This window comes from Parus major, chromosome 6 (assembly GCF_001522545.3).
Source record: "Parus major isolate Abel chromosome 6, Parus_major1.1, whole genome shotgun sequence".
Taxonomy (NCBI): Eukaryota; Metazoa; Chordata; class Aves; order Passeriformes; family Paridae; genus Parus; species Parus major.
Window position 1 is genome coordinate 2,820,221 of NC_031775.1, and position 22,025 is coordinate 2,842,245.

Sequence of the window (22,025 nt, forward strand, 5' to 3'; positions counted from 1 at the left end):
CACCGACCTGGATGAACACCCTCACTGAACACCCTTCAAAAGTTTGGGAATGCATCTTGAAAGGGATTTAGAGAGTGAATGGTTGCTTTTAGAGCCTGGAGGCAGAGCAGAGCCAGGAGCCCTGCCAGCTGTGGTGTGTGTGTGTGTCAGAAGATAAATGTCCTGTCAGAGCTGGCAGTGCTGCAAACAACGCCTTGGGCCACAGCCAGCACTGCTTGGAAGCCCTTGCTGCTTCCTCCAGGAGCCATCCCGTGGGATGGAGCACAGGGATGAATCAAAGCGTGAGTTCGTGGGGATGTTGCTTCCACCTGGAAGTTGAGAGCAGCGTGGTGACTGCATCCTCAGGGATGGAGCCATGACCTTTCCCACTTCCTTTGGGAATTTGGGCATATCCCTGCTCCTCCATGGGGACAGGGATTCAACCCACGGATGTTTTAGCACAGCTGCTTTCCCTGGGTTTGGCAGCTGGTGCTGGGCACGTTGAGCTCTCTGGGAAAATGTGTCACTTTTGGAGCCAGGCAGAATCGCTTCAGACAGGGAGCAGTTCCCCATGGGAAATTCTCCTGGGTCCAGGAACTGCACAATGTTCCGTGGCTGAGCAGTGGGGAATGCAGCCAGGAAAATGTCACCTCTCCTCCTTCCCTTGCTCACTGTCCAGGGTGTAGGGGCAGGGTGGCTGGAGCAGGCTCCTCATCCTGTTCCCTGCGATGGCACTCGCACTCTCCTGATAAAAGCTCTGTGTGGATTGATTAAAATCATCCAGTTCATTGCATTTTCTGTTAAAACTCAATTCCCTGGAGCTAGGGATCTGCTTTGCCTCCTTGTTTGCTGTCTCTGTAGGGTGGCCTGGATCCTCCTGTGGATCCTGGGCTGCACTTTTGCCAGGGGATCCTATCCAATAGGCATAAATAATTTGCTATCCATACTTTATAACGCCCTATCACCTTCAAGAACTTGGAGGAGCAGAAGGGCTGCAGGTGAGCAGGAGGTCAGTGAATAGTGAATAGTTCTATTCCATCCCCAGCTGAATTCCATAACTTCATCCAGGGAGTGGATTCAGGGCATGTGGAGAAATTACTCCTCATTAAGTGCAATAAGAAGCAACTGGAGAAAGTTCCTTATAAAGACTGGTTAAGGAAAGTAGAAGGAGCCCTATTGTGCTGTGAGAGGTGGGCAAGCTGCTCTTATATATTCTACAATTGTATCACAGTCATTAAACTGGAAAAAACTTTCAAGATTATCAAGTCCAGCTTTTCCTGGGCAAAGTGGGAGATGGTTGTGGAAAAAAAGGAACAAGTGAAATCCTTCACTTGTATTGCAGGTAGGGAGAAAAGTCACAAGTTTCAAGCTTTCCTGAGGACTTTCAGTGTTACATACCAGAATATCTGTTTTTGCCAGCTGTAGCACTATTACTGTCTGGAGTGGGTGTTCAAAAATTTTCTTTATTGATGGGATTTAAGGTGCAGGAGAGGAGAACTTGTTGAGGAGAGTCTGGGTTTGTCTGACCCTGCTTTGTTGGGCAGAACAGTTGTTCCTTGGACAGCCAGAGCAGTTTGTTGCTGTGATTTCTCCTACCCTAAATACATCCCAACTCAAGGGCTGAGTGTTTGCCCTTCAATAGTTCCAGCCTTTTTCACACAGCTGTAGAAAGGGAAATACAATTTTCCTGCCTCTTGCTGTGGTGATCAAAGATTCCCTGGGAGGTTTTGTGCTCCTGTTTGCCTCTGTCCTGTGTGTTTTCCCACTTGGAGCAATTTGCAGCTCAGCTGTTTTGCTCAAGGCTCTCCCTGGAGAGCTGAGGCTCCATTTGCCTTTCAGGGCAAGTACCCACCTGGAAATAATCATGGAAACACTCCTTTTGTACACAGCTCCTTCAGTAATCTAGGCAGTTCTGTGGAGGGAATTGAGACTCTGCTTTATGAATCCACTTAATATTGTCCTGTGGAGAGCAGAGGGGGATTTTTATTGATCTGGAGAATCATATCTTGCTATCTGCTTATCAAAGAAACGCAAATATTTGGTTGTTTTGTCACTTCTGGCTATTCAGGAGGATTCTGGCCTGCCATAAACCTCCCCTAAATCTGGGATATTAATGGTGTAATTCCATGATGTGTTGGAGTTAGTTTTGTCAACAAACAAAATGCTTTTCCTGTTATTTGCTCTTGGAAGTTTTAGGCTTTTCTCATGGTGAGAGCTGGAATTTGTTAGGAACTTAGGGCAAGTTTCTCTGATTTTTTTATGGATTTGGTCTATAATGGATGTCTTTCTACCCTTCCTAGGATTTCACAGGCATAATTATTCACTAAAAAATACTCTGGGGTGGGTTCCTCCCCAGTTTGTGAGTTTAAGGCACAACCACACTAAAATCTGACCACATGTCCCAGGCTGTTATCTTCTCCCATAAATTCATTCCTCATTTGGGAATGCTGGAATTGATGTAATAAACTTGCATTTTATGCTTAAGCCTGGCTGTCACAGAATTCCTGTCCAGTTGTTTGCTTGTTCCTGTAACAATGTGGCTCCACGTGTCCCAGTAATAGAAGTGCTCTTCCTAAGGGGGAAAATAAAAAAAGCTGTTGTTTTGAACATGAAAGGTGATATTTTTCTGCATTTATCAGCCCAGGTTTGTCTTGTTATCATTAAATAGATTCAACTGAAGCTGGTTTTTTTTTTTTTTAAAGAAGGGTAAATGAGCAGAGAATAATTTAGGTTGGAAAAGACATAAAAGATCAAGTCCAGCTGTTTCCTCAGCACTGCTCCCATCCCCAATATGCTGACCCATATCCCCAAGTTCCATGGCTGTTAAACCCTTCCAGGCATGCTGATTCCACCTGGGCAGCCCCTGCCAAGACTTTCCATGGAGAAATTCCTCCTGGTGTCCAAGCTGAGCCTCCCCTGGCACAGCTTGAGGCCGTTTCCCCTTGTCCTGTCCCTGTTCCCTGGCAGCAGAGCCCGACCCCCCCTGGCTGTCCCCTCCTGTCAGGGAGTTGTGCAGAGCCAGAAGGTTCCCCTGAGCCTCCTTTGCTCCTTAAATCCCATCCATTCCCACCTCTGCCATGGGCAGGGACACCTTCTGCTATCCCAGGCTGCTCCAAGCCCCATCCAGCCTGGCCTTGGACACTTGCAGGGATCCAGGGGCAGCCACAGCTGCTGTGGGCTGCGGTGTATTTTGGGTTCAATTTTTGTGGTGTCTGTGTGTTTCCTTCAGCATCACCTGGGAATATTGATGGATCTCAGGTCTTTATGGAAAAGAGAGGAGGAGAAACCAGAATATTGCAAATCACAGGCTGGCTGACATGGGAGGGACATCTGGAGGTCCTCTGGTTCAGCTTGACATGCTCCATGTGCTGATGGCTTTTGGGTTTCTCTGAGAGAGGAGGACAATTCCACAGCCTCCCTGTGTGGACTGGAGATACAGCTTCAAAGTCAGGATACTCCCTGGAGGTTTGGGGACCCAAACTCCTGTCCCCCATCCTGCTCCAGACTCATTTAGGTGCGGTCCTGTGGGCCCTGGGTCAGGGGGCCCTTTATGGCTGCATCACCTCTCATCCCACCCTGGCCTGGGCAGATTTTGCTGAGGAAATTGCTGCCAGACAAGTGACAATGTCACCTTTTTGGCCAAGGAAGAGCCACAAATTTGGCTGTAAATCCACCAGGGAAATGTTCAGCAACTCCCCGAGAGCTTGGATGGGAGCTCAGTGCTGCAGAGCCCTGTGCTCTGCCCTGTGTCCATCCAGGTGTGGTTCACTCTTTTATCTGGGGCTGCTCTTTTTTGTGTTGCATTTTATTTCTGGAGGGCTGAAGCGAACCAGGAAGGACTATGACTGAGCAGGTTTGTGGCTCACAGGAATTCCAGTGGATCCTGAATGGATCCCTAGTTGACTACCAGCTTTAGGGGTGGCTCTCCAGAGGTTTGTTCCAGTGGTCTCCCATCATCACTAAATCCATCCTGGCTGCTAAAAAAGGAGATGCTTTCCATGGTATGTTTTTCCTGTTCAGCCCTGGAGCATGAAGGAAAAAAAATCTCAAGAAAACAGAAAGAAGGAAAGCAGCTGGATCTGTGCCCTGTGTAAAGGGATCCATTAATCGAGGTTTCTTTTGTATTGCAGCGTTCCCACATTCCAGAGCCTTCCCGAGGAGATCCTCAGTAAGCTTGCAGATGTCCTGGAAGAGGTAAGTGCTTTGAATATTGGGATTTCATGAGTTCAGAACCCTCTGTTGACAATATCCAGCATCCTCATTTTCTGCAAAGAGCAGCTCCCCAGTTTGGCAGCCATCGAGAGCAAGAGAGGAGTTGTGGGGAAAATTAATCCACTTTTGAGCAGGGTTTATATATTTTTTTAATTGTTTTTTTATCCAATTGGGGGGTGAATCTATCATTTCCTGTGGTGTCCAGAAGGGAATGAGCTTCTTCAGCCCCTGGGTGAGTGGTGGGAAGGAGGAGAATGTGAAAACCTGGTCTCATTTCAGATTTGATGGGACACTTAAGTTGGAGGGTATTTTACAGGTGTCATGGAAAAGGTGCTCTGGGAAGAGTTCCAGCAGTGTTGGGATGGAGTTGGGCATTGCCTGCCTGGCTTTAACTGGGGTCTCATTAGGGTCAGGCTTTTATCTAAAACAACAAAGAAATCACCCACAAAACAACCAACCAAAAAAGAAACCTCTGAAAAAATGACAATAAACCCTACAACCTTCCCAAAAATGCAAAACCCTGCACCCTACCAAAAAGAAAAACCAAACAAAAAACAAACCCCAACCTTGCCCCATAAGCAGATGTAAAATGGATGTAAAATACTCATTGCAGTTTTCTCCCATGTTTTATTCCCACAATTCTCCTTTCTGGGTCTGAGGAATTCAATATCCCAGAAAGTCATTAATAAACCCTCCCAAAAGGTGATTTAAGTGCAGAAAATATGTGTGTGGCAGTAATTTATTTAATTCCTGCTCCCTTTCTTTCATCCATGCCTCTCCATCAGGGAAGATGTTCTTGTGGATTTGGAGGAAAAGCGCTGCTGACATTGGAGTTGATTTAAATTATTTTTTTTCTTGAGCTTTGCTGGGGTGTTGTTCCTTCTCTGCCTTTTTATTTAGTGCCCAGATAAATTCTGTGACTCCAACAAATCAGCTGTTTGTCACCCCGAATAATTGCATATTCACAGATAAGCTTTATTCCCTTTACTGCCAGGGAATGCTCTGATTTAGAGAAAAAAAGGAGATGAATTCCCTGTGCTGTAAATTCCATCTGCCTATCTCAAAACCCCACTCCCAACCAGAATTTGCTTGGATCACATCACCAGCCTTAAGCTCCTTATCAAGAGTTAAGGAGGAGCATAAAGTGCATAAAACTTTTCCAGAAACACCTAAAGTTTTGTGGCAGGGGGAAAAATTTCTTAATAAATATCTTAATAAATAGTGAGGAAATGAGGCACTAAAGCAGCATTTGTGGGCAATAAATCTGGATTTTTAGGGTGGATGCTCCCAGTTCCTTGCTTGGAATCAGTGTTATTTCCTCTGGGTTTGGATTGAGTAGGCTGTGTTTTGCATAAATTAAAAATAAAAAGTCCCTCTCAGGTCTGTATGTTTAGAGATTAAACTCCCACCTGGCTACAGCCCTTTTTCCATAGGTTACACTGCTGAAGTATTGGAAAACCCCTCTGGATCATGGCACTGTTAATATTACATGGAAAAATGTCTGGTGACTCACACAGGGATTATCTGGGTGGCACCAATGTTGCCAATAATTTCAGTCTTTATGGATAATTTCATTTAGCAAATGGAATAAAAATCCTGAAGGGAGTAGCGTGGGGAGTCTGTTCCTGGCATGGCCAAGGAGTGGGATGAGCTTTTGGTGGGCATGGATAGTGCTCAGAGACCTGGGCTGGCATTTCCTCCTCTCCTTCTTTCCCCCTCTTCAGTTTTATTTGGGTTTTGTGGCACAAAATTGGGCTTTCTTTTCTGTCCTTAAGTTGCTTCACATTCTGGCAGTGTTTTTCCTCTCTAAGGTTATTCCCTGTGCCATTCAAATGTAAAACTTGTAGGATTTCCATCTCCAATCAGGTGTTCAGGTACTGATAGATGTAATTGAGGTTCCTTGACTCAGTCTCCTCTGAAGGCATTTCAAGCTACTCATGATTTTGTAATTTTCTATTTGATCTCAAAGTCCTCATTGTGCCTAGAGCTGGTTATTCTAAATTTTGTTCCCCAACTCCAAATTCCTATTTCTGTTTCAGAGAAGGACCCCTTTGCCTGGATATCAGGGATGAAGCTGATTTCTGCCTGAGCATCTGTCCCAGCTCCACTGAATTGGGTTAGGGTTTCAGGGAAGGGGAAGGAGGCAGGAATTCAGAAAGCCAGAGACAGCTGGAGTGCCTAATCCCAGACTGGTTTGGGTTGGAAGGGACATTAGGGATCATCCAGCCCCACCCTGGCCACAGGCAGGGACACCTTCCAGCATCCCAGGCTGCTCCAAGCCCCAAAATCCAACCTGGCCTTGGACACTTCCAGGGATTCAGGGGCAGCCACAGCTTCTCTGGGCACCCTGTGCCAGGGCCTGCCCACCCTGCCAGGGAACAATTCCTTCCCAATATCCCATCTATCCCTGCCCTCTGGCACTGGGAAGCCATTCCCTGTGTCCTGTCCTTCCATCCCTTGTCCCCAGTCCCTCTCCAGCTCTCCTGGAGCCCCTTTAGGCCCTGGAAGGGGCTCTGAGGTGTCCCTGGATCCTTCTCTTCTCCAGGTGAGCACCCCCAGCTCTCCCAGCCTGGCTCCAGAGCAGAGGGGCTCCAGCCCTTGGAGCAGCTCTGTGACCTCCTCTGGGTTCTCTCCAGCAGCTCCATGGTTGGTGCCCTGGACAGAATCATCCAAGATTTGAAGTTCTTTGGTTGCAGATGCACAGGAGGAGATTGGATTAAGGTCTTGCTGGCATTTTCAACCCAGGCCTTTTCATCTGCATTTCCTAATCCTGTGCCTTCACTGTTTGGGATTTAACCTGGTAATCCATGGAAGATGTTGTGTGTGGGAATCTGATCAGCTGGAGTGAGAGACAGTGACAAAGGTGCTTTGATTTGCTTACAAAACCCTGCAGATCAGTTCTTTGTGCAGATAATGTCAGGTCTAAACTATGTCACGTGGATTTGCCTTGTTTGTTGTGTATCCAGACCTCGAGGCAGCTCTGAAATTTGTGTGTGTATATATTTATAGGTTATTGCTGGATGTATAGAAATTTAAAGTGTTCCAGGCCAGGCTGGACAGGGCTTGGAGTGGCCTGGGATAGTGGAAGGTGTCCCTGCCTGTGGCACAGGGATGGACTTTAAAAGTCCCTTCCAACCCAAACCATCCCATGATTCTCTGGCAATACATAACCACACATTGAAATATATAATATTTATCACAGTTGCAGTGTAAATGGATATATAAATATAAATGACTAATTGCCCTAAGTCCAGCTGTTATTAACTTGTCCTGGGTTAACAGGAGAGCAGCTACAGCTTGGAAGTGCTGGGAATGCCATTCCCACATCTCCAGTGTGTGTTTTGAGAATTCTTTCATGGGAAGCATTAATATTCAGAATTTTAATTTATTTGAATGCGCTACTGAGATCCAAGTGCCAGTGATGTGTTTCCCCCAGCCCTGGCCTTGGCTTCCAGTGGATTTCTGGACAAACAGCAGAGCCAAACTGAGGGAAAAGGCAGAGAAATGTGCTGAACCCCACAGGCAGAGGCTGCCAGGGATGGAAACTCTTCCTGCTGCTCTGGCTGCTGAAATCTGGGATCCCAGCTCTTGCTACTTCAGTAGCTCAGTTTGTGTGCTGAGTGTTGCTTGCCAGCCTTTGTCTTTTTTTCTTCCTTTTATTTTAATTTCCGTGAAAGACTCAATTTCAAATGTTAAAAAAAAATAAAGCACAACCCAGAATTCTTCCCTGTTGCTCGTGGAGCTCCTGTTGTGACTCCTGGTGAAGAGTGGGATCTTAGAGGAGATTTCATGGCTTAATTCAGCTTTAAGAGCTGTCTTGGGCCTTTCTGCAGAGATAGCAAGCATTGTTCCTGCTCCACACTGCCCAATTAGTATGGATCAGGAGGCCTTGGGATGCCTGGTTAATTAACAGAGGCTGAACACAGCCCTGCCTTTGTGTAATAGTGTGGCAACAGTGAATAAAAGAGGGAACTTGTGCAAAATTAATTAGCTTTCCATAGAATCAGTGGTTTTTAGTCTTATTTAGGAGTGAGGATGTCTCTTGGATAAAGGAGATGAGGTCCCTGGTCCATCCTGCAGGCTCTACCAGCACCAAGGCAGGCCCTGATGTGATAGAGCCAGAAATCAGATTTGAGGGAGAATTCAAAATAAACAGGGAAAAGCAAAAGGTTTTGGTGAAGAAAAAATACCTTAATGTTATTATTTATGTTTTCATTGAAGGAAGCACTCTGGGGAGTGTTCACTGGAGGAGCTGTGGGATAGGGTAATGCTGCCTGTGGGGACATCAAATCAGCTTTAGTCATGAATGACTATCACAAATGGACAGAATTTTGACTCAAGTTGTACTTGCATTAATTTTTCAAATGGTGCTCATGAGAACACAGCTTTGGGTCTGCAGGTGCACCAGGAAATAAAAGCATTTTGGGAAAAAAAAACATTAGAAAATGAAATGCAGCTGGAAAAACTGGAGTGCAGGAATACAATGGAGTCAGTGGCAGGAGCTGCTCTAGCTTTGGATTGGGATAAAATGTATTCTTTGGAGTTAAGTTTTCCTTTTTATTTTCTTTAATGTGGGCACAGACCACATGAAGGGAATTAAAAATAATCTCCTGCTTGTGTTAGCACAGGAAAGGAGTTCAGTATTCCCTGGTTTCTGTGGATTCTTGTCAGGAATGTGGTCATCCCTGTGTGTATTTATTGCCCATCCTCTGTTTTCCTCTGTTTTTTGCAGTGGTAGAAATGGGGCAAGATTTGGGGATTTTCTTCCTCAATTCTGCAAAACTTATTGCTAGAAGGTGATGCCAGTGGAGAAAACCTCTGGGACTCTGATTAAGAATGTCCCAATATCTCATCTATTCCTGCCCTCTGGCACTGGGAAGCCATTCCCTGTGTCCTGTCCCTCCATCCCTTGTCCCCAGTCCCTCTCCAGCTCTCCTGGAGCCCCTTTAGGCCCTGGAAAGGGCTCTGAGGTGTCCCTGGAGCCTTCTCTACTCCAGGTGAGCACCCCCAGCTCTCCCAGCCTGGCTGCAGAGCAGAGGGGCTCCAGCCCTTGGAGCAGCTCCATGGCCTCCTCTGGACTCACTCCAGCAGCTCCACATCCCAGATCAGACACCCCACTGCAGGTGGGGTCTCACCAGAGGGGTGGAAAAAATCTGCTGCCATTTCTTCCCATTTCATTTAACATCAAATCCCTCCTTTTTATGCCCCAATAAAATTCTTGTGCTGAACACATGGGAAGGTTTTCCTGGAGTTCCGTGCTCTTGGCACATGTGGGAAGTTCAGGTCTTCTCCTGGTGGGACCTGGTGGGTGTTTGTGTCAGGTGCAAGGAGCAGCTTTTGGACTCTGCCAAATGTGCTTTTCAGGCAGGGAACAGTGTTCTGTTTTAACTGAGATTTATGAAATGAATTTAGAAACCTCTCGAGAAGCAGCTTTTGTTCAGGCTGAAAATCCCAGTGGTATCAGAAGGATCTTTTTCCAGAGGCTTTCCATGCGAAGCTGGATTCCTCTGGAGACAGGGGAAGTTTATTAACATCTCATTTACTGTCACAAGTCCCTCTGCCCTTGTCTCTGGGCTCCTTTGCTAAATCCCAAGCAGAGGAGCTGGGTTGTTGGTTTTCTTTCAAGTGCATGTTGTAAAATCCACTGGAGTTAGTCTAGAGCACCCCAGCTAGGGAATTACATTTCCTCTGGCTCTCCAAAGCACATGGATTTGTGGAAATCTCCATAAGAATCCCAAGGACACTCAGAAGGATGGGAGTTGTAGGATTTTCTCAGCTGTCAGAGAAGACATTCTTCCCTGGCAGGGTGGGCAGGCCCTGGCACAGGGTGCCCAGAGCAGCTGTGGCTGCCCCTGGATCCCTGGCAGTGTCCAAGGCCAGGTTGGACTTTGGGGCTTGGAGCAGCCTGGGGGGGTGGAAGGTGTCCCTGCCCATGGCAGGGCTGGGATCAGATGGGCTTTAAGGTCCCTTCCAGCCCAAACCATTCTGGGATTCCTTTGAGAGAGTTCTGTAGTTCCCTGTTTCCCTGCTTTCCAGCACTTTTCCTGCTTTTCCCCATTCTTTGGGAGCCTCTCTCTCCTCAATCAACCTCCCAGTGGTGGGAAAAGCCATTCCAGCAATGCTGTGGCCACCAGCAGGACACGTGACAAAGGCAATGTCGAACAAAAAAAAATGTCCCCAAATTTTCTTTGTCCCAGGATTTTCTTTCTTTATTGTTATTATTTTTGGCATCGAGTGGATGATCAGATTTTCAGGAGGTCACTGATAAAATGTGAATTTCTAAATCTGCCCTTTTCAGGTTATGCAGGTGTTGGGATTTAAACATTCCCCATTTCCAGTTGGATTAAACCTGTCTGGGAGATATTTTTATGCTAAGCGGATTCTGCAGCTGATCTGTCACAGTTATGAAAGAAAGCAAAAAAGAAAAACAAAACATTTTTTTGCTGTAATATTAGATATTTTCCAGGGTTTCACAGATATGAAAAGAAAGGATTTAAACAAGTTCATAATTTATTATTTGCCCTGGTGGATTTGCAGGCTCTGTTAGAGGCACACAGGATGGATGTGGACTTTTTCATGGCACCTGGGACAACAGAGGTCACAGGGACAACTCAGGAGTTTTGAGTTGTCTCTTCCCTGGTCCAGCCTTGTTCCTAATTTCCCAGTATCTGTTTATTTACTGTTCCCAGTTTCCAGAGGCTCTACAGCAGCACTGGGGCAAGGAACCCATGGAATCTGTTTTTCCAGGCATTTTCTTTGTTGCAGACAGGTTGGGACCAATGGGTTGGTGGTTGTCCTTCACTTCCTGGGTGGAGAAAATCCCTCAAGCCCCTCTTCCCAGGTAGTGCTCCTGACAGCCTGAGCTGAGTGATTTTTTTGGGATGGATCTCCCTGTGGATGAGGTTCCTGGTTTGTGCTGAGGGATTTGCTTTCACTGCTGGATTCTTTGTGAGAAACTTGGAAGGAGAAGCATATAGCTCTCTGGTCTTTTGGGCATCTCTTTCTGGGAATTTGTTCAGCAGTTTCCAAAATTCCTAATTCTCACCCATATATCCTTACTTGACATCTATGGACTAATTTTGGTGGGAATGAACCCCAGAATGAAAATTCAGCCTGGTTCTTCCACAAAAATATTCAATGATTTCAACCCTGAAGAAATTAACATAGAGAATGCCTTTTTATCTGTAAAAACAGGGAAAAAATACAATCAGCAATTATATTAAGGAAAACCCAAATATGAATAACCCTGATGAGCGTTTTCCCTTTGATTCCAACATTTTCCCTGCTGGATTTTCCCATAGTGTTGCCCACAGTGACACCTGCTGGAATCTGGGACAAGGCTGGCTTGCAGGCCCTCCTGAGCGAGTCCTGCCAGGGATTAATTAGGAGAAAAAATGAAGGGAACAGTCCATGTGCTCATGGAGACACCTGTGGCCACCCAAGGAATGGCCACCAGGCTTGGAATGCTGGGAATATCAGCTGAAGACCCTCCGTCCATGGGATCAGTCATTAAGCCCCAGCTTTAAAGCAAAGATCAGACTTGAAGATGGGGAGATCCTCTTCCCATCCCCAGATATCATCAAAATACGACAGTGTCCGTTTCCAGAGAGTTTATTTCCCTTGGGAAATAGGATTGCTCACTCTTGAGGGTTTGTGCTTCTCTGGTTTTAAGCATCCCCTCAGAGGCCTTGGGGATGTGTTTGAAATTCCCCATTCTTGGAGTGGCATTTGCAGTGTCTGGGTTGTAATAATAGGAACTGAGAAGTGTCTTGGGGATAGTGGAAGGTGCCCCTGCCCATAGAACTGGATGAGCTTTAAGGTCCTTCCAAGTCAAATCATCCTAGTCACATCCATCCTGTGGCTGGATTTGGGGGTCAGACAGAGGGCTTTGGGTGCAGAACTTCAGCAGTTGTGGAACAGGGATGGAAGTTTTCATCTCAGATCATCCTCACTGAGGCCACCATTTGTGTAACTCCAGCTTGGAGGTGGCATTTGGAGTCTTTTTTGGAGCATCCCCATAAGTTTGGGTTTCCCTTGGAGGAAGGGTTGGACTGGGGCTGATTCCCAGAATTCAGTACTGTGGAGGTGAAGGAAGGACCAATTCACATTGGAATTGGTGATGGAAATCGAGGGGTGAGCTTCCATCAGGAAAATCCCCTGGTCAAAATGTAGGGAAATTCAATAGGACCCCAGAGAAATCCACCTCTAAAATACAGACTGGGATCAGGAAGGGTTTGTTTCTCCAAGGTCTTTCTGAACTCAAGACTGATTCCAGGTCCCTACACCCTCTGCTACAATTTTAAGCAGCTAATACCATTTAGACAACATGAGTTGCTGGAATAGCCCATATCCCATGGATAATCCAGTGTAAGGTTTTGGAACTGACCTGGTTTAATTCTGTGCCATCCATGGCTGCTTTGGGGTTGGAAAAAGGGATGGCACATCCTGGTCCTGGAGTCAGAATGTGCAGAATGAGAACTCCAAGTAGGATTTACAGGTGTCTTGAAGGTCTGAGGTCACTGGTTCCTCACTTCCTCTCAAGTGGAAATACTAAAAGTATTCAGACCCACCATGGCTATTCCCATTCAAAAAAAAGGGGGAAATTTTGAGGGACTGGTGAAGGGACAGTAAAGGAAATCAAGTATTTTTGTGAAAATTCCTTTTCTTCCATTATTTACTTGCAGTCAACTCTCAGAGATATGATGTGGGCAAGGACACAAACTAGCTTTGCCAGGGGAATGCTCCATATCCCTGTTTTATTTCCCGGCAGATGGGATGGGAGGGGTCAGGGCAGCATCTCCCCAAAGCCCCTGCCCAAGGCACTAAGGAGCACTTGAAGCATTTTCCCAACTCCTTTGGTTTTCCAGTAGTGCCAGATGTCCTCTGTCTGGAATGAAATCAGCCTGAAAGTCATGGAAAACAGGGATCTTTGTCCTTCAGGTGCTCTTCCTGCATTCAACATGAATCTTGTGCCAAAGAAAAGGCTTTAATAACAAAAAAATGATAGGAAATAGAATTAAGTGACTCTGGTGGTGATTTGGAGACAAATGAGGGGGGAAACAGCTCCTTGCTGGGAAAACAGGCTGCTGCTGGAATGGGAAAGGAGGTTCCTCAGCAGAAGAGATGAGCTCTGTTCCTTCCATCCTGTGATCTCTGTCCACTGGGAGAAGTGGGAAATGGGAATAATGTGGCTGTTGCCAGCTTTAAGCTGCTGCTGTCCCAGGATTTTCCCTGTGTGGGATGGGATCCCATCTTCATTGGGGTCAGACTCCTCTGCTTGTAAATTCAAATGGCCATTTCCCAAATTCCTGCTGAGAAAGCCACACAAAGTAGAATTCAGAGTTTAAAGAAGCCCTGAGGAAGGAATTTGGGGACCATTGTGTCCTTGCCTCGTAGGAAAAGGGTCAGCTGTGCCTTGTGCTAAAAATCTGACCTAGATTACATTTCCCAGCTTTGTCCTGGTTTTCTTTTCAGGACTGATATAAGAGATGCTCCCCAAAAATCTGCTCTAAGGCATAAAACAGCTGGGAGAAGTCCAATATTTCTGAGTGGGGTCATTGCATGAGAGATTGATGGAGGTGCTGCCGCTGCAGGGTCAGTTCTTGATGTGCTTCATCCTTCTGAAATCTCAACTTTCACCATCTTCTGAATTCAGGATGTGATTTGGTTTTTTCCTCACACCTTCCTCTTTAGTTACCAGTTGTCCAAAATCTTGGAATAAGTTGGAGGCAGTGGAAAGGTTCTGTAAAATTTTCCTCCAAGCAAAACTGAAATAGGCTCATGCAGCTCCAGACATGTCAATTTTAGCAGTAGAGAGTCTACTAAATAGTGGAAAATACAGCTTTCTGCACTTAGGGAGGAGATATTTTGCATTTCTATTGTAAAATACAGGTTTTATCCCAATTTTCCAAATTCTGTTGTCAAGGAGATGGTGGCAGCCCAGGTGAGGGGCTCAAGGCAGCTTCTTTTTCATTTGGGAAAAGTTGTTATTGATGTTTCAAAAAATTGAGATTTCAGCTTTTCCCAGTTTATACACAGAGTGAAACTCCACTTGCTGCTTTAGTAAATATATTTGGGGCAAACATTTGCTCTTATGGAGGTGTGATTCACTTCCAGAATTCCTTGTTATGCAGACTGGGAGCAGAGGCTGAGTTTGTGTCATGTGGGTTGATAAAACTCAGCTTTTTTGTACTTCTTGGGTAGTTGATGAGACCAATCAAGGGAAAAATGAGGATATTTTCCAGCAACAGCCAAAATCCATGGGGATACAACAGGGACTATGAACTATTTAATTCATCTGCCAAACTCAGGGCTGGTTGTCCCCTCCACAGAACCCTTAAACTGGAAGCAACTGCTGAATTCAGGGGTTTGAACTGGGAAAATTACCTGTTCCAGTAAAGGCCTGTAGAGGATTCATAAATCCAATTCTTTCCATGATTTCCCTTCCACTAAAGTTGGTTTCCAGTGATAATTTGAAGTGCATTTGCAAATGAAGGTATAGTGTCTCCTCTTCAGTCTAGACCACAAAAAGAAAATACATTTCATAGCAGGTGGCTGGAAAAGTGGCTGAATATATTGAATTAATGTGCATTATTTTATTCCTCGTGATCAATTCTGAAATGAGTTTGGATGCTGGTGGCAGTGCAAATACCTGAGGTGATTAAGCATGTGAAATTTGGAGGAAATGAAGGAAAAGAAATGAAACAAATGTGTTGATTTAAGTTGTTTACTTCCAGTTTCATTTTGGCAAGGAATTGATTCCCATTCTAATAACTGTGGAACAGACCAGCGGATTTAGGGAGGGCAATGGGATTTCCACACACATTCTTCCATTATGACAAAGGAAACCAAATCAGAGCTTTTTGGGAAAGGATTGAAGAGAAGCTCCTTTCTTGCATTTCAGTGAAATTTAATTAAACCCCCACGGGCTTGAGCTGCTGATGGTTGGAGAGCGGTTTTGTGGTGCAGCGCCATCGTGGGGTTCTGTTTCTGGTTGGATTTCCTCAAAGTTCCTGTGTGTTAATGTCCAAAGGAGGCTGGGAATGCTGTAGAATTATAGAGATTTCAATCCTACTAAAGTTTAAAATTACATAATTCCATAATGTATGTGACTGGCCCAGGGCATTCAAAGGTCTTAAATTTTTTTAAAATTGTTTTTATTTTTGCTGAATTTTACTGTTTGCTTATTTTTACTCAGGGTGGCTGATGAATTGGTTCTGCTCTGTTGCCTGGGGATCCTTTTTCTAATTACTGATTCTCAGCTAATTCTTCACATTTCACAGTCATTATCTGTGAATCTGGCATTATTTAAATTCCCAAGCAAAGCATTTTGGTGTTCTGACCCCAATTTGTGGCTTGATCTGTGGCCTAATACCACTAGTGCCTTTTACCCAACTAGTTTATCTGTTATCTCCCCTGGGAATAAATCCTATTTTTTTCCATATCAGCTCATCTTGTTTTCCTGGAAAATCTTGTTGCTAAATCTTCTCTCCTATTTCTCCTGACCCTGTGCTGCTCTCACCCTCTGTCATCTCCTTACTCTCTTAATCCTTGAACTCTCTAAGTTCTCCCTCTTGATCTTAGAGGTTGGTCTTGACCTTCTGCCTTCTTCACCCCCTTGTGTATCTCTTCCCAGCTTTCTCAGCATCCTTTCCTTCCCCATTTCTCATCCTCCCAAAATTCCAGTTTCTTCTCAGCAGATGGCCCTTAAAAAAGAGACAAGTTTGAGGCACAACAGAGTCTCACCCATGTAAGCCAGCCCCTGCTCTTCAGCCAATGCCAAGGGCATTCCAGGAATGGCAGAAGGAAAAAGCCAGGAGCTCCTCCCATCTTGTGCACCTTCCCTTTGGAAAGCAGGAACCTGGGCCAGCATTTCTGAACATGGTCCCTTATCCACCTTGTTGCCTTTTAATTATCCCTGAAAATTGCACTCGGCAAGCATTGGCTTGAAGTCCAGCAGAATGTAGAAGAGGATAAAATCACAGTCAAAAGGACAATCTTGAGTTTTTCATGACTAGGAGATGAAACCATTGAGGTTTATCCCTACTTCATGTCCTTCTCTTTAGTACTGCTTGGTTTAGGGGGCTTCTGAGATGAGCTGTGTTTGTTCTGTGGCAAACCTAACAAATCCTGTTTGATAGCTCACAAATGCCACTATTTATCCACTGTTAATTGGCATGAGGAAAGTTTTGTGAAGGTTGGGTGCTCTGGTGTAAAGACCTTGACTTTGATGGTGTAAAAGGAAACCAAACTGCTCAGCTGTGTGCTCTGGGTCATGGAAATACCAGAGATGTGGAGCTGCTTGCTTCTTTCCATGAAGGAAGTCAGCATTCAGGCAGCCTCTGAATTATCACAACTGTAGTGTCTTGTTTACAGCTCAATGAAAAAGACTTGAATTCATGGTGGAAAATCAGCCTGGGTTTCAGGACCAGCACTTTCACCTGGGGAGTTGTCAGAGCTTTGGGCAGAGTTGGAAAAATCACAGTTTGGAGATGGCCTTTTGCTCTTAATTGCAATGTGTTGAGTTTGTCTTGCACAGTTTCCATTTGTATGACTTTATTTACATCTCCTGTCTTGTCCCAGCAGCTCAGCTGGGAGGGGGCTGGGTCCAGCTCATTTTGTGGAGATTCTTTTGCCTTTGGGATGCTGAAATGGGAGGAGATTTTGAGAAAAACAAACATCAGGAGGGTGCCAGCCCTATCTCCTTCCCTCCTGCTCATTCTCAGTGCACCACAGGGAACAGCAGTGCCAAACACCAAAAGAAACAACCAGAAATTAAAGCAATCATTTAACCAAAGAACTTCAAATTAGGAACATTTCTCACATCTTTGCATTTCAGGAACAGCAGGACCCTGTTGTTTATCCCCTTTGGTTTATCCATTTCAGTGTGTATCCCATGGATTAGGTGGAGGCTGTACTTGCTTTTACTTCAATGAAATAATTGTTGAATATCTGGTTTTTTTTGCTGTCCCTATACATCCTTTTAGATTCCTTTTCCCTGGAGCAATCCCTGTTCCTGAGTCCTCTGGAGCAGAGATTATATCTTGATATAATACAGATTTTATCTTGATATGACCTCTGTTGAGGACAGATTGACTCATTGTGGGGAGTCATCTCTTAAATCATAGTTTAGTTTTAAGCAGTTACTCTTGGACCAGGGAGTTGGATCAATAATCCTCGTGCGTCCCAACTGTATCCAACCCTGGAATCCCAGGATTTGTATTATTCCAGAAGCTGTGCTGTGTCAATGCACAAACATTTTGGAGGTGTATTAAGAGCCTTGCTCAGGGATGGTTTTGCAGGAATTAGAAGCAACCCATAAAGTGCAGAAGGCCCCACAATTGGAGAAGGCAGCTGGAGTGTCCAGCTCATTCCCAGGAGTGTTTTCCTCAGTGCTGTTACAGCCTATTAAGGAGCCACAGTGTCAGTGCAGAAGAAATGTTTCCCCAAAGGATTTGACAGGAAGACAGGCTCCTGTCACTGTCAGCTTTTGCTCTAAAATACATACTCAGAGTGCTGGTGGGAGATCAAGGAGCTGTGCCATTAAGGAGGAAGTGTAAGTTTGTAAACCATCAGTATGAAAAACAAAAAAAATTGCTGCTGGACATTGCAGCTCTGTTAGAGCCAGCTGAGTAAAAATCACAGGATCATGGAATGGTTTGGTTTGGAAATGACCTCAAAGTCCATCATGTTCCACCCCTCCCATGGGCAGGGACACCTTCCACTATCCCAGACTGCTCCAAGCCCCAAAGTCCAACCTGGCCTTGGACACTTCCAGGGATCCAGGGGCAGCCACAGCTGCTCTGGGCACCCTGTGCCAGGGCCTGCCCACCCTGCCAGGGAACAATTCCTTCCCAATATCCCATCTATCCCTGCCCTCTGGCACTGGGAAGCCATTCCCTGTGTCCTGTCCCTTTAGACCCTTGGTAGTTGTTTCTCTCCATCTTTCTTGTAGGCTCCCTTCAGATACCGGAAGGCCACAATTAAGTCCCCTTCCTCATCTCCTTTCTCAATTCCATAATTATGATGGAATTAAGGGTATGAGTTAACCCTCTCTTCCCCTCATCACTGCAACTTCCTCATGTTTTAATTTACCACTTGTTGCCCTCTATTTAAGCTGCTGCTTGGCTATTGAGATGTCTTAAGTCAAAAATTAGGGATAAATGAGGAGAGGACCACAAAAGTATAATCCTTCCCTCCGGCTATTTCAATCAGCAGCATTTTTAGATAATCCCTGGGAGTAAGATGCACTGTAAAAGCAGAGAAACAAATCTGTGTGATTCTTAAGGAGATCAGTACAGAAGACTCATTTTTACCCATTTGGTTTTGCAGCATTTTCAGCAAATAAATGTATTTTTCCATTTCATTTTGTTTGCATGTCTGTTGTCATTTTAGGATATTTAAGGCAGCAAATCCCAAACAGGAAAAATAAATCTTCTAAAAGCTGCTTCTGTTTGGAGTTTTGCTGACAGTTCTGTGAATATTTTTTAAAACACCAGCAAAATAACATATTAAGGTTATTTTTATTTTATTTTAAAAACACCTTGGATGCAATGGGTGGGACATGGAGGACTGTCATCAACCCTGTGTTGCTGTCACTGGTTTTTGTGGTGTTAACCCAGCTCCAGCTTTGAAGTCCTCGTTTGAAAGCAACCTTTGTGCCTCTACTCCCCTGAGGGGACCTTTGGCGCCATGGGTCACAGAGCATACCAAACACCCCATTTCCCACCTCTTCCCAAACATTCTCAGCATAAAAACAGCAGTCAGTGGCATCCAGGTGGAGGAAAATTATGTTTTTCTCGAATTTAACTGTTGGGTTGGACTCCAGAATGGAGGTTTCTCCATGAGGCCCGGTCCAGCTCAGGCATCTCATTTTTAGTTAAGGTTTCCCCACAAGGTCTGGGTAGGCTTTCTCAGACATCTCAATTTTAGTCAAGGCTTCTCCATGAGGCCTGAGTGGGCTTTCAGAAGTCTCATTTTTAGTCAAGGTTTCTTTATGAGGCCTAACTGAGGTTTCTCCATGAGGCCTGCTCAAGGTTTCTCCACAAGGCCTGGTCCAGATCTCAAACATCTCATTTTTAGTTGTGGTTTCTCCATGGGGCCTGAGCAGGCTCTCAAACATCTCCTTTTTAGTTGAGGTTTCTCCACAAGGCCTGATTGGGCTCTCAGAGATCTGAGTTTTAGGCAAGGTTTCTCCAGGAGGCCTAATTGAAGTTTCTCCGCAATGCCTGCTCGGGATTTCTTCATGAGACCTGGTCAGGCTCTCAGACATTTCATTTTTGGTGGTATTTAGTAGCAGAAGCTCCTGCTGAAGTTTGTGATTGATCAACCAAACTCAGTGAGCCAAAGTCCTGAGCCAGATGTGAAGGTCTGAAGTTGCAAAGCTGATGATGTTTTGTGTGGTGAGTTAGATATGCCCTGGCATGTTGGGGACAAAGAAATTAAACACACATTTAATTGTTCTGAGATGGATGGATTGGGGTGGTCACTGAAATACGGTTTGTACATGTCTTAGGGTCCTGTATCTGTGGGAGATTTTAATCCTGGTGAGCACTGGGATTCAAAAAGGAGTTTATTGACAAAATTTGGTGCTATTGGGCTCCACTGTTCCTGATTTTGTCTGTTTTCAATATAAGTTGGTCTCAAAAATCCAGTCACTCCTGAAAGGACCTTGCATTGGGTATTTTTCCACTCAAGGAATGTCAATGTCTGCTCATTGACATTCTGCACAGGATGAGGGATTTCATAAAATGGGATAGTTGCCTTTTTTAGAGCATAATTTGACTTGATCACGAGGTTGGTAGTTCTTCTGTGGGGTACCTGGAGCAGGTGATGGAGACATATCCGTGCCTTATCCTCTCAAACCTGCTGAGTGAGCATTCTCCTCCCACCCTCCTTGGCTGCTAGGATTTTTTTGATCATTTTAAGTAAAATTGACAATAGAAGTAAAGGAAAAAAACCCTTGTATTTTTATAGAAACTGCTTTTACTGGACAAACAAGGATCTCCATAAGAGGCACTTGATGGAGGAGTTCAAGGGGAGGAAGGAAGAGCTTCACTTTTGTTCGTTTAGGTTGGAAATGCTATTTTGTGAAAGATTCCAGCTTCTCTGTATGCTGAGGAACAGGATTGAGAGGAAATGGCCTCAAGCTGTGCCAGGGGAGGCTCAGGTTGGACCAGGAGGAATTTCTCCATGGCAAGGGAGCTCAGGCCTTGGCAGGGGCTGCCCAGGGAGGTTTGGAGTCCCCATGCCTGGAGGTGTCCAAGGAAGGGCTGGATGTGGCACTGGCTGGGGACAAGGTGGGAATGAGTCACAAGGTGGACTTCCTGGTCTCAGAGGTCTTTTGCAACCTTAGTCATTCTGGGATTCTGGGAACTTTTGCAACTGCACTTCTTCAGAGATCTTAGATGGTATCAGAGGTACCTGTGGAGGTATTGCTGCCTCTCAAGTGGGGCTAAAAGCAAGAGCCTTGTCTTTATTTCCACTTCCATGAGCCCTGTGTGAGCTCTTGGGCACGTTGCCTGCCCAGGATGGTGCTCAGAGACAGGACAGATAACAAGAATTCCATTAGAAGGGCGAAGCACACGGATGAGCTGATTTGAGTTAGAAAACAAGGATTTAAGAGCGGGAGCATTGCTAAAGAATGGGAAGGATGGGTTGATTCAAGCACGAAGAGTTGCGGGTGGAATTAGCTGTGAAAGAAATGGCTTGGAATACATAAACATGAGGATGTGGGTGGCAGGAAGGGCATGGAAAGAGGCACCAGTGAGGAGCAGGTTAAACAAAATGAAAGCTCTGGGCACTTAAGGGAGGACTAGAGGAATGTGATTGGAATGTTGGAAGAAGGATTTGGCTGAGATTAGAGCTCAGTTTAAAAAAGAGACAAAATACACTGAAGGAGAGGCAGCTTTAGGTGCTTTGAAGCTCAAATTTGTGTTCCTTCCATTCTTTTGGCAGACTTCTGGGTGGGAAGTTCGGGGAGACTAATGCATGGGAATGGCTAGGATTCGGGGTGGGAAGTTAGAGAGGACTCATGGGTTGGGAAGATCCATGTGTGGGAATGATTGGGAAGAATTATGGGTGGGAATGGTTGGGTGAAATTTATGGCTTGGAAGATTGGGAGAACTTGTGTAATTCCTTACAGCAGCAGGACTGAGACTCAGTTCTGCAGTGGTTGGTGCTGGTGGTAACTGGTGAGCAAGACCAAGAAATGGCTTTTTAGGGAGCACGTTTATCATATTAAATTGCCCAGAAATCATATTCAAAATGCCATTAATGTATCTAATGAATATGGATTGCCTGATGTAAATTTGGAAGCTATTAGCCCAGTGTTTTAATTAATTAGATTTTTGGGTGCCTACAAGATTCCACATAAGGGGGTCTGATTCCAACAGCTCCTTAAGTCTGGCCCTTCCAAGGAATTTCACCCTGGATGATCAAAAACGTGCACCTTAAATCTGCTCTCCTGAGACACCCAACACAAGTAGTAAAACCCTGCAAGTTTGTGTCCAGGTCTCCTCCAGACTTTTTTTTTTCCCCTCCCTCTTCCCACTCTGGCACATGAAAATGGGAAAAGCTGGGGGTTCTGTTATCAGTCTGTAAATGATAAAAAGGTTGGGATGTAAAGATAAAATAAACAAACTCAGGTCAACACAACACTATGAAAGAAAACATCTCAAGCTTAACGAAATTTGAGGATTTGGATTAATTCCCCTGCTTTGTCCCAAAGGAGATGCAGGAGAGGTTGGATGGGAAGCTCTTGATATCCCCAGCCTGCTGTTGGTTGAATTTGCAGGGGCAGAGCATTTGGAATGAAAAGTCCAAGGTTTGGGGGG

The 22,025-nt window shown here is 45.1% G+C and overlaps 1 protein-coding gene across 2 annotated transcripts in view; it reads left to right on the forward strand.

Moving 5' to 3' along the window:
* Positions 1 to 22,025, forward strand: part of PRKG1 (protein kinase cGMP-dependent 1) — a 369,556-nt gene that overhangs the window by 252,853 nt on the left and 94,678 nt on the right. For both annotated transcript variants that reach the window (XM_015633750.3, XM_015633749.1), the window contains exon 5: positions 4,110 to 4,173. In XM_015633750.3, coding sequence (XP_015489236.1) covers positions 4,110 to 4,173 — 64 coding nt within the window. The remainder of the gene's footprint in view (positions 1 to 4,109; positions 4,174 to 22,025) is intronic.